The 12,874-nt window shown below is 35.0% G+C and overlaps 1 protein-coding gene across 1 annotated transcript in view; it reads right to left on the reverse strand.

Annotated features, from left to right (window-relative positions):
- Window positions 1-1,328: 1,328 nt before the first annotated feature.
- Window positions 1,329-12,874, reverse strand: part of LOC129217700 (eukaryotic translation initiation factor 4B-like) — a 44,444-nt gene continuing 32,898 nt past the window's right edge. The window contains exons 11-13 of the mRNA XM_054852036.1: window positions 10,039-10,150; window positions 4,754-4,815; window positions 1,329-1,497 (exon numbers count right to left, since the gene is read on the reverse strand). Of these exons, the coding sequence (XP_054708011.1) occupies window positions 1,420-1,497; window positions 4,754-4,815; window positions 10,039-10,150 (252 nt within the window). The 3' untranslated portion in view covers window positions 1,329-1,419. The remainder of the gene's footprint in view (window positions 1,498-4,753; window positions 4,816-10,038; window positions 10,151-12,874) is intronic.

A 12,874-nucleotide genomic window follows, 5' to 3' on the forward strand; every position in this document is an offset into this window, starting at 1 on the left:
AAAGTTGCAAAAATTCAGATTTTTTTTTAAGTGGAGTGTCCCAAATTTAGTATTTAAGTGAAGAAAAGGGATAAAATATAGCACATTTTACTTTTTCAAAAACACAAAAAAAAAACTTATTTTCTACTTAAAGTGTTCAATAGCAGAATAACTAAGCAGCCACTTTCTCTTTAATATGATCACTAAATAAATTAAAAAAAAAAAAACTATCTCCACTTCCCAGAATTAGCTCATGCACCGATCATTTAATACTTCTCGATCGTTATTCCCCCTCACTCCGATTCAAATCACCCCCGGATTCCCCCCTCCAGGGCGGCCGCCGCCCAAGTGTAAGCGAGAAAAGCCGGAGTCCCGCCGCCCGGGAAAGCTTTTGTATTACACTGAACAGATGTCACTCGTCCACATCCCGCCCTCGTCTCCCTTGCCGACGCGGCGGGCGAGAGACGACCTCCCCGTGGTGCATGCAGGGCGACTTCTCTCGTGCCAGAACCAGGTTATGATTACAGCAAATAAAATTCGCTCCCTTTTCGACACAATTTCGAGATGCGGAATCTCTTCATCGAACCGGACTCGTACGTCGGATTCCGTTCGTCGTCTCCGGAAACGTAAAAAAATGACGTTTACGTCGGATTCCGTTTGTCGTCTCCGGAAATGTAAAAAAAAAGACGTTTACGTAGCCGTCATGTTTGCTCCTCTGTTTTTCTTTTTACCTTTAGTTGAAATTTTAATGTTTCTGTGTGTCTGAACAATTTTGACTATACGGGGCGGCAAAGTATAAAATGAAATAATTGCCGAGATCGAGAGGGCGACGAGCGACGGCAACTTTCGGAAAAATACGGTCATTTCCCTGCAATTCATCATGAATGAGGTGCAATAATACAACGCCATGTACTATCCATTTTTTTAAAAAAATCTCAATGGCGCAGGAGTCGACGATAGGGGCCACTTTTTGGCCCGTGGGGTCGTTTATTTCGAGCGGTCCGAATTTTCCTTTCACGTGATTCGGGCCACGTAAAATAAACGACCTCACGGGTAAAGGAGCAGCACTCTGGCCGACAGCGTGCGCGCCAAATGGGAAGATATCCAAATGTTTTAAAACGTTTTCGATTCTAACTTGAAAATTATTTCTTTGTGACGTCTTTCAATTTAGTCGCTAAAATTGTACGTTGAATCAGAAACGACTTTGTTTTTCAATTATTATTTGGATTACACGGAGATTTTTTTCCCCCTGCCGCGCGATCGGAGGATCGCGTGCGGGAAAATACGGCGGCGGAGAGTCGCCCGGCATGCACCACGGGGAGGGCCCATCGATTCGAGAAATTCGTTTATATATATATGTATAGGATTTGAAATGTAAAAGTCCTACAAAGAAAAAGGTAATTGTACAACGCTATCGCCGGAAAGGGAAGTCCACGGAGGTCACTCGGAGTCCCCGCCCCGGTCCAAGTCCTCGGCGTCGTTCATCAGGTGGGAGAATTTGTTGGCCGAAGTGTACACCTGCAACAGAGGACAACAATCATTTCAATCTACAAACTACTGCATTCATAAGTGGAAATCACTAATCAAGTAGTACTTTTTTCCACTTTTACCCAAATAGAATGTAAAAATGTCAAAACAAAAATGTATACAATTGAAAATGGTTAAATATTTATAGGAAATTCCCATAATTTATTAATTATTATTTAACTAATTAATATTTAGAATACATTCTATTTTACACTTCAGAATAAGTATTGACTGCAAAGAGTATTAAAGCACTCAACATAGAATATAATATAAGTTAAGTGTTGTTTAATTCTTTCTTCAAGGGTGATTGTGAGTTCATCAAAAAATACCTGAAAGTTTCAAAGCGAGAACGGGGGGGGGGGGGGGGTGATTTCTGGCCCCTATTACTTAAGTGCACCTATGCCACAGTATTAAATAGTCCAATAGTCAGAGTCAAAATAGTGTGTGTACATTTGATTAAAATTTTAATGGGTTACAAAGTTACTTTTGAGCTGGTGTTATACAAATTATCTTGCCATTTGTCCATCTTAAGGGATAGGTGTCCATCTTAAGGCTCTTGCAGGTATATTTGATGAGTATTATGTATTTTTAAAAAATTGCGGAGGTAGGGAGATAAAAGCATAACAAAAAAAAAAACATAATTCCGGTATTTTCGGACATAAAAATACCGAAAATACGTCCGAAAATACAGGAAATTCGGTAAAATACTGGAACACAATCACCCCTGTTTCTTATCTTAAGCCTTTTTTTACGTTTATTATTTCATGTGCTTTTATTTCTTTCATCTGTTACTTCAATAATGCTGGCGACTAATACAGTGTCCCGAAGATAACAGCGGTACTGTGTGTACGAGTTAACTTTGTTGTTGTTGTTTAGTTTTTAATTTATTATTTAAATAAATACAACTTTCTTAATCTGTGTGATCAATGACCAAGATGCATATTGTCATTCACAGATGTTTTGTGGTAAGAGCACAACAGCTTCTTTTTTTTACTGTAAATACCCGTTTTCATTCGAAAACTTTGAATAAAGATGGAAAGGTTAAAAACTACTTTAAAGTTCCGGCACCAAGTCGAGGAAGAAGCATTTCACCCTTTTCAATGACGGGATGACATTTCTCGAATGACGGTCAGTCACTCCCACAACTGTTAAAGGCATTCTCTGGCTCTTTCATAGCTGCTAACATGCCAACTTAAAAAATCTTACAATGTAAGCGGTGGCTATATTTCTACGCTTTTTTGACCATTATAATGCAAAACAGGGACCGCATTAAGCATTCGCCAATGCGCCGAGTGCGATAAAACCGTAATTTCGGCAAAAAAAATTTCAAATTTGGCAAAAATATTGGCAAACAGAAAATTTTCCGAAATTTCCATAGAAAAAAATTTTTCCTTCAGACGTCAATTTCTAGTTGTTGCATGGTTCGTTTCAATGTGTTCGATGTCTTAAACATGGGACTAAGATAGGAATGCAGTCTTTACTTTACTAAAAGCTTCCATTTCTAGTCTCAAATTTATTAAAGAATGATAAATATCACTTTAAGTTATCAGCCATTTTTTTCCTTTTTACTGTACTAGTATGAATAATCCTGTTTCTTGGACATTTTATAAATTTCGAACAGAAAGCGGATGCGGAGCGAGTGAAATCGGATACTGTAGCTCGATTAAATCCTTTCTTCTTTCACAACAAATTTAAAGTATCATTTAATATTTTTCTTAAGGGAAAAGAGTTGTTTTGTAAAATTACGTATGATTTGTCGAAAAACTACTCATTTTGCATTTTTTTCCTCACAAAATTCCTGGATTGACCCCTGCCCATATCCTCAAAAAATTGTCAAAAATTAAATGATACTTCCCTCTCTGATTAAATATCTCTGCAGACAAAAATACATTAAAACGAGTAAAAGTTAGACTGACTTAAACCTTTGAAACTTGGCTAACACTTTAAAAATTTGGCTCATTTACTGGCTAACGATTTGAAATCCTCAGCGCGGTCCCCGCAAAATATTAAAATTTAAGGTATTACGATACTTTCAAATCCTTACCTTTACTTCATCCGTGCTTTTATAAGCAAAAAAATAAATAAACGTAAAAATGAGAGAATTTTTGCGCTTTTCAACGTCGTTTACATCATGCCTTTAGGAGTTGCTCTCAAAAGCTCTGGAAGTAAAAGGAAACGTCAACCGTTCGCCAATTAAAACCAAAAATCTGAAAATGGTAAAAATCAGCCGCAAGACCGTACAATCGTACGAAACGTCTGAAAATTTTACAATGTAAGGTTAAATCGTACAAGTTGGCAGCTATGCTCTTCACTACACGGAGCAGATACAGATTTCGACACAGAAATAATTTACCCCCCCCCCCCCCTCAACGATGGATGGAAACCAGGGTTGTAAGAGTTTTGGCCAGTGGTGGTTTTAACCATGGATAAAACTGGTTTAAGCCGGCCAGGATAAAATCAGTTTTATCCAGTTTTGGCCACTTAGATAATTGTCAAATTTTAAATGAAAACCAAATCATAATTTATTACAAAGAAATGCAAAACAAACCATAATCAATCATCTTTCATTTTTTATCTAAATAGTATGCTTTACAGTTAGTAGAAATTACAGCATGTTTAGAAGATAAGGTTTACATGAAAAATATGCAGTAACATTAAAAAAAAAAAAAAATAGAGTGAAACATTGTAAGTTGAATAGATAGATTTTAATTCTCACATGCAAATGTACAAGTATTTGAAAGTATTTTAAGTAATTTTGAAGAATAAATGAGAGAAAAAAAAAAGAACTCTCCTAGAAACATATAGGCGTGTTTTAAAACACAACTAAAGGTACAGGGGGAAAACACTTTTGAAAATTAAAAAGCAACACTACTGAAAAGTTACTCTACTTATGTTACAGGCTGTTTTGTATTCCTTATGTCTTTTGTTTCAGTTGTGAGCAATTTCAGTTATTCATTTTGAAGAAAGCTGAAATTTGTACACTACTATTATTATAATAATGTAAATCACTTCACCAATATTATATTTAATTAACTAAAATTGCTGTGCTCAGTTAAAAAACTTCCAACTAACAGATTTATTAGTTGCAAAACACACATCTCTCACATACAAATTAGAAGTGTATTTTCATGTCATTTAGTTTTGGCCACTTCTACGGTGGTTGAATCCAGTTTTAACCGGTTTTAGCCAGTGGCTCGGATAAAATCAGGTTTGTCCGGCCAAAACTACAACCCTGATGTAAACTCACCGGAGGTCTGGGCTCCTCGTAGGGTGCTCCGTCGGCAGTCTGGCTCCGCTCCGGATGAGAGTCTGCGGGGAGAGAGAGACAGACACAGATCAGAACAGAACAAACACTCGTACGATCGGGGAATGAGCAGCTTTCGACACGTCAGAACAGAACAAACACTCGTACGATCGGGGTACGAGCAGCTTTCAACACAGACAGGTGGACGGTCACGGTGAAATCCCGTCACGACGAAATTCCCGTTTCAAAGAAACAAATCCTCAGCCCCGAATGAATTGGCATCGCATTGCTTAAAATCCATTACAACGAACAAAATTTGTAGTCCGCCAGGGTTTAAGCTGGGTTCAAAAGTTCTTTAGCATAAAAGCGAAAATTGATGGAAAAATGTTAGCAAAATGCTAAAATGTTACACATCCTCATATATTTATATATGCCTCAGTGTGTTTCATCTCCAGTTGAAAATGAAATTCATATTTCATTTGTGACATCCTTGGAGAAATAAGTACAACAGCAATATTTTTAAAACATAAAATAAGAAAAGAAAACACGATTGGTGTTTAGAACGTTGCAGTCCCCTCCTCCTAATAAAGCAGTTTTTGGGGGGACATAATGCTGGATAAGACTAATGAATAGTTATCGAACTTAATTGTAAGTTAAACATCTCAGCTAAGATTTAAAAAAGATTAAAGTGATTATCGCCATGCACGCTTCCTCTCTAGGATCATACATTTCTTCTTTATTTAAAAAACTAATTTATTTTTTATCTGAGCAAAAAAGCGAAAATGCATTGCTTTATTTTCGCAATTCAGATAGTGCTTTCGCATTATGCGAAAAATGCGACCGTAGCAGAAACCCTGTAGTCCGCTGACCATTCCTGCATAATGTAGACGAACGAGCGAACCAGAAAATTTTTGTCTCTGCAGAAATTTTTTGTCAAACTGCCAACGTGTTAATAAAAAAATAAATAAATAAATAAAAAAAAAATAGTAATAAAATTTTTTAAGTTAAAAAATCCCAGTTTATTTCTGTTGAAGCCTTTCTCAAAAAGCCTTTAAAAGCACACGTGTGAAAAAAAATAATGGTTTTGGCAGTTTTCTGCAGTTGGTGGAAATTAAGCACAAACTATGTAAAAAAAAATTAAATGATTGTTTTTAGCACTTTTTTTGGCCTTTTTCATACTTGAATATAAATTTAATTCTCTATTCAAGGGTGAGTTAGGCAAAATAATTAATTGCAGAAAATTTTTTGGTCAGGATTTGTGTTCGCAGAAAGCCTTTCATTTTATCTAAGTCTGCCACTGACTTTCTTTGTAACGGGATTCCACGGGATTGTGTCCAAGCTACTCATCACAGGAAACATTAATTATGTGATACGCGACCATTATTTAAGCTTTTCGTCGAAGAATGTTCCGATGCCGTTCGGACCAGACAAAACCATCGGTATGGTTCATTCAGTACACTGGAAAATCATCACAAACGGAACGTGCTTCCCGTTCGAAATCATTAGCAAAAAAAAAATACATATATTTTAGGTTCTTGTTCTATACCTGCCAACCTCTGAAACTCAAAAACCAGAAGATCAAAGTTCAAAAAACGGAAGATTATGAAACAAAACAGATTTTTGACCGACGTATATTTGCATTAGATTCATTTTTTCACTATAAGAATTTTATCAAGTAAAAGGAAAATTGAATTCATTAATATGATTAAGCATTAAGTTTATTTAACTGCAAACAATGATTAATAGTATGAAAATAAATTGTGTCTTTAGCACTGTCATAGGTGGTACAAATATTACAAAAGCATATGAAGTTAAAATTTTAGAAAGGTTTTGCAGGGAAGTTACGATTTCTTCAATCCTTTCAGAGGCAAAAACACCAACTATTGCAGAAGTTTAAGTTCGTCCACAAGCATATTTTTTGTAATATTGGAATCACTAAACATTTTCTTGAATAGCGGACCAGCAGGTATGCAATGCCCAAAGCTTTAGAAGGTTTTAAAAAGTTTTACAACTTACTTCCTTCATTTCTGAACTTTGAGAAAATGATCCCCTTAGCTGACCGGCGAGCGAATGACTCCCCAGAGTTAAAATCCCAACAGATTCATGTGCTGTTTACCATTGCGATGGGATGACAAAACACCTCCTAAATACTAAATGCCTGTCACATTTTCTTTAAAAGTGATCCTCTGCCGGTACACAAACAACGCTGTCTAACGGCAATACGTGGATGCCGTTGCCTTGACGATGGATTTGAACAATTCAAAAATCAAGATTTTAATCGGTTAATTTTAAAACTCAAATTTAGAAGTCAACGAATTGTGTTCTCTGCTTTCAATTTCTGATGCTCAGTCTTGCATAATATAGACGAACGCGCGAACGACATTTGCAGAAAATTTTTGGCTCTGCAGAATTTTTTTTTTCGAACTGCTAACGTGTTGATTTAAAAAAAGAAATTTTTTTCTTTTTTAAGGGAATTTTTAAGAAAATCCCAGAGTTTATTTCTGTTAAAGCCTTTCTCCAAAAGCCATTGAAAGCACATGTGTAAAAAAAATGGTTTTGGCAGTTTACTGCAGTTGATGAAAAATAAGCAAACTATATGTTATCGTAAAAAAAAAATGATTTAAAGCACTTTTTTTTTTGTTTCTTTCATATATAAATTTAATTTTTTATTCAGGCAGGGTTGCCACTCCTTTTTGGGAAAAAAATTCCCTGTGTTTTCCCTGTATGAAAATGCAACCATCACAGGGGACCCCCCCCTAAAAAAATAATAATAAGGGGGAATGAAGAAGAGTTCATTATAACTGAAACAATAGCTTGGCGATTGAATTTATTTAACTTTTTATTCAAGGGGAAAAAAAGCCTTCTCTTAACCATTCATTACTTGGACCTAAAAGAGCAAAAGTTAAGCAGAACAATGAATATTGACCTCTAATTTCATGCTCTCTAAATTAAGCTATCATAAAATTCAAGATGCATTTTAAATAAAACAAGAAAAGATTTTGCTTTTGTGATAGACATTTTAATGTTCACTTAAACAAAAAAAAAATTATTTTTGAACTTTATAAAACTTATTAATTGTAATTTATTTATTGATAATTTACATATTTGAGCATTGATTTTTGCAACTTTAATTTAAAAAAAATATATATATTCCCTGCATTTTCCATGTATTTGAGAAAATTTTCAAAATTCCCTGGATTTTCCCTGTTTTTTTGTTGTTTCTTCAGTTTTTCCCTGTGGCGTGGCAACCCTGTCAGGGGTGAGTTAGGCAAAATAATTATTTGTAGAAAATTTTCCAGTTAGGATTTGTGTTCGCAGAAATCTTTTCATTCTATCTAAGTCTGCTGATGCTTTCGACCTTCGAGAGATGGAAGTGACGAGAAGACCGAAAATGTGTTTACCGGGATCGTTCTGCTCTAAGTTAAAAGCGAGAAAGCGATGGGTATTTAGTGTTTAGAAGGCGTTGGACGTAATGAGCATGAGTGTTGAGTCACTTTTTGCTGGATGCACATTGAAAACTATTTTAAGGTTTTACCGTTTAAAATGCTAACTGTGCTGAGCTGTTCTGACAACTCATTTATGCACTGAACTGTGTAGAGTCTTCTTTCATGTTAATTACTAATATATAATTTAATTATCTATTAAAATTAACATAAAATTAGATTAAGTATTTCTTAATATAAAATTAATTTTTCAGTATCTCAACTGTAGCCAACATGTGATTGGTCCATTAATATTTAAATGAGCTTCTGGCTGTTGACCAATCAGGTGTTGGCACACATGTAACTGCATTTCCAACTGTAGGTTTTTCAGCAACCTGTTTTGATTTTCACCATGTATTCGGTTGCCTTTTATCTTGCAAGAAGCAAGTGGTGTTCATGTTAAATAAAGGATTTTCACAAAAAAGGTTTATAATCTGATTTGAAACAGATATGTAACTTTGAATTTTTATAACAAACTGTATCGTGTCACGCCATTGCCTAGTGGCGTGACACAATACAATTCAATAAAAGGTAAACATATAAAGAGAGAGTTGATCAATATTATATGAGAGCGTTATTTTTTGAAGGACAAAAATAGTAACATGCACGAAGGCTTTTCTTCTTTTTTGCATTTTTCTTAGAGGGGGGGCTAATGAACTGTCAAGAGGGGCTTAGCCCCCTTAACTCCCCCCATGGATATGAAAAAATGTTAATGAAATTTAAGCATCTTTTTGTCCCACATGTGAGAGGAATGGCCACACCATGCATGGATCGATATGTGTAGAGTATTCTTTCATGTTAATAAATACTAAGAAAAATATTTAATTATCTATTAAAATAATTATAAAATTAGAGCAAGTATTTCTTTATATAAAATTGATGATTCAGTATCTTAACTGTATCCAGCATATGATCGGTCAAGGGCTAGAGAAACTCATTTAAATGGGATGACGTCGATGGACCCGTCCGTTTGTCGGATGTACGCGTCACTGCAATGACGACGGTTGGCTTTCAGTCGCATGTTTTGCTTTTCTTCAGTTGCTGTATCTTGCAAGAAGCAAGTTGTGTTCTATGTTGAATAAAAGGCTTTTACAGATAGGTTTTCATTCTGCTGATTTAAAACAGATAAGTTACTTCGATTTCATAATAGGATGTTCGTTCAGTGGATGGAACGGACTCTAGTGTCTTAAAATTGATGGGCCTACTGAGAAAAAGGCATGACTGCTGTCCCCGAGGAAAGGGGTAGTGTCGACTCTATTGGATATCCAGTATGTGGATGGGTGCCTTCATGTCTTGCGTGTGCCATCTTTTAAGAGTGAATTATTCTGTGGTATGACTTTCTTTTAAAGTTGTTTTACCAGGACTTATTATAGGACTCCGTATTTTGGCTCAAACTCAAGGTGGGACAGGACTGATTAGTCATTTTGATAATATTTAGAACTTTAATGACACTTTCTTTGAATTTTTCCTATGATTTTTTTGAGGGGGGGGGGTTCTAGTCAAAATTGTTATGATGTAAGGTTACCCACACATCAAAAAATGCAATTCAGCCAGAGATTCAGAATTTAACATTTGGACGGCACGGAATTTCGTTCGACACTTTTCAATTTTATGATGAAAATTCCCTCATATTAAAAATATGAAGCAACAAAAAGAATTGTCCCTTCATATATTTCACAGATCAGATTATAGAGAAAGAAGATTAAAGCACTTGAAATGCTTTAATGCTCTTTTTCTACTGTCTACTTGATGGTGTGCAGTCTCGATTCGAGTCGATTTCAAAATCAAACAGCAAAGGATACTGACCTCTGGGGCTCCCCTTGGGGTGGTCTCTCTCGCTTCCTGTGCTGCTGCTGTTGCTGCTGCACCTCTGCCTGGACCTGGGGAGGGTGTTGTAGAGCTGACCCTCACGCTCCAACTAAAGGGGGAGAGAAGAAAAAAGGATTCAAAATCTCCGCACTCGTATCTCGAGTTACGAAGAATGCTCGTCCTTGCGAAGTGAGCTTCCCGAATCGGTCTAAATTAACTAAATAAGTACTTGTACTAAATAATAACTTGGTCTAATTAAACTAAAAAGGCGTCCCTTCGTGTACGAAAATTTAATACTTCATGGCTTTGATGCAATACGAATGTTATCTTTAAAAAGGATACATACTTGCCAACCTCTGAAGGAATAAAAACAGGAGATTCCACTAAAGGTATATAGATGACTCACCATCGACATATCCTCGCTATAGAATTATTAAATTATGCTTTTAAATAATATGAATACTAAATTTAAAGTGAAATGGGGATTTTTGACAGATGTAAGCAAATTGGTAGCAGCAAGAAAAATACACTGCAAAGGAAAAACCAAATAATGAGTGAATTAGCTTAAAGTTTCTTACATTCCCCAGTCTCTACCAAAAAAGTAGCTACAAAAATTTAATTACTAAAATCTCCCCCCCAAAAAAAAAAATCAATATATAGTGAAAATGAAATATAAAATAAGTAGGTATAGGGTAGCACATGTTAAAACAACTTCAAACTTCCAAAATAATTGAAATATTTCCAAGATGCAAAAGGATTGAAATCTGCTGTAATTTTCGGCAAAGCACGTGCTTTGTTGAACATGCAATGTGGAAAGCTGCCAAAAAATTAATATTTACTAAATGAGTTATTAATTGGACAAATTCTTATTCTCTGACATTGGTATACTAGAACAGGGCGCCATCTATTGAGAAGAAAGTGAAACTTCTTGATAATTGATGAAAAAACTGCAAAAACGGGAGAAAATGGTAAAATAAGGTAAATCGGGAGATGGAAGCAAAAAACGGGAGTCTCCCGTTAAAAACAGTAGAGTTGATAAGTATGAGGATGGCATTCATTTTTGTTTCATATTTTCTGTTAACGTTTGACATTAACTCTAATCAGTTTTTACTTCGTTTTTAGGAAACTTGGTTTCGATACAACATGGTACAATAGAAGACCATTATAATGTCGACCTATATAACGAAATTCTCTATAAACCGCACCACTTTTAAGATGTAAGCAATAGGTTTTGAAGTTTAAAAAATACCTCTGTTTTGCTTTGCAAACATAGGCAAATTAAGTTTTGAAACAGTTTTTCATCTTTCCATCTTAATCCAAAGCTTTTAAATTGAAAATGAGTACTCGTAGTAAAGAGAAAATACCAGATGGCTCTTGAAAATGCAGCTGTTATGCAAACCATGAAGCTAGCAAAAGTGCAGGATTCTGATTGTGAAACATATTTATCTGTGAATAACTCATTGTAATATGGGTGCTTTAATACTCATTTCAGATAAAACTCATTCTGAAGGGCTAATATATAGACATATTCTGAACATTAGTTTCAAAATTTGTGAAATGATCTATATAATGCAAAAACCTGTAAAAAGCTATGGTCCCAAGGTGTGTGTTATAATGGTCTTCTGCTGTACACATCCCTCAATTCACATCATTTCTGAGTCTATTATAACACGATTTCAACAGTGGTGTTCCCATAGGGTATACGCCGTACACTCTCAAACATTTTTTAGACATATAGCATATACCTCCAAGCATCATAAATTTTCATATTACGAAATACTATCTATACGATCACATACACAAATTGTGCGTAATGGATTACCGGGAGTATACCTTCAGAAAAACAGATGGGAACATCACCGGGTTTCGATATAACACGGTTTCGATACAACACAATACATCTTGACCTGATTTTTCTCATGCACATACATAATTTGTATTAAAAATAAGAAAAAATGTTATTTCTAAAAAAAGTCTCATATAACACGGTTTCGATACTACACGGGACAAATGAACCGTGTTGTACGAGGGACACCTGTAATTATCAATTGAAAATAAATCCTTCTAAAAGCCAATGAATATTGTGAGAGGTCGATTCGGTTTGTGAAATTCTGCATAAATTGACAGTCACTTTCCCTCACTGTTACGTGGTTCGAGGACCGATAATCGTGTCGTATAAATTCAAAATGGTTACCTTCCTGCACCCAAATGGACCCTTTTTTAAACAGCATTTTCAGGGTTGGCAAGTTTTTGCCGGAGGCGGAAAAAACCACGGTTTTTACCACCCGGCAAAAATAGGTATTTGCCAGTTTTTGCCAAAGTGGCAAAAATAGATTTTGTGTCAACAACTTACGGATAGTTTTTTTTTCCTTTTATATAAAAGTAAAAGCATGAAAAGATTTTGATAAAAGGCTTTGCCATTTTCTGTAGAGTGAGCTAGTATCACTAAAAAGTATAGAATGCACATATTGATCAGCTTTTCTTTCTTCTTTTTAAATTCTTCTCTTGGCTATCCATTTTCCCAGTAAGTGAGAAAAACGCATTATTTCTTCAGTGAGGAAAAGTTAATATTTTTCTATATTCAAGTAAATATTCTGTTATTAATTAAATAACTTAAAAATCTTAGTGGGATAAAAAAAACACAATTAAATATATATATATATATATATATATATATATATATATATATAAAAAATTAGAATTCAATTTTTTTTAGTAATTTAGTAAGCTAAAGTAAACATTCTTTGTTTTAGCATTGAAGGAATTGGCTCATTCTGAAAACATTGTTTTAACAATCATTTAAAATCTTAAGTTTTGCAAGCCCAACACTTGT

Source organism: Uloborus diversus, chromosome 2 (genome assembly GCF_026930045.1).
Source record: "Uloborus diversus isolate 005 chromosome 2, Udiv.v.3.1, whole genome shotgun sequence".
NCBI lineage: Eukaryota > Metazoa > Arthropoda > Arachnida > Araneae > Uloboridae > Uloborus > Uloborus diversus.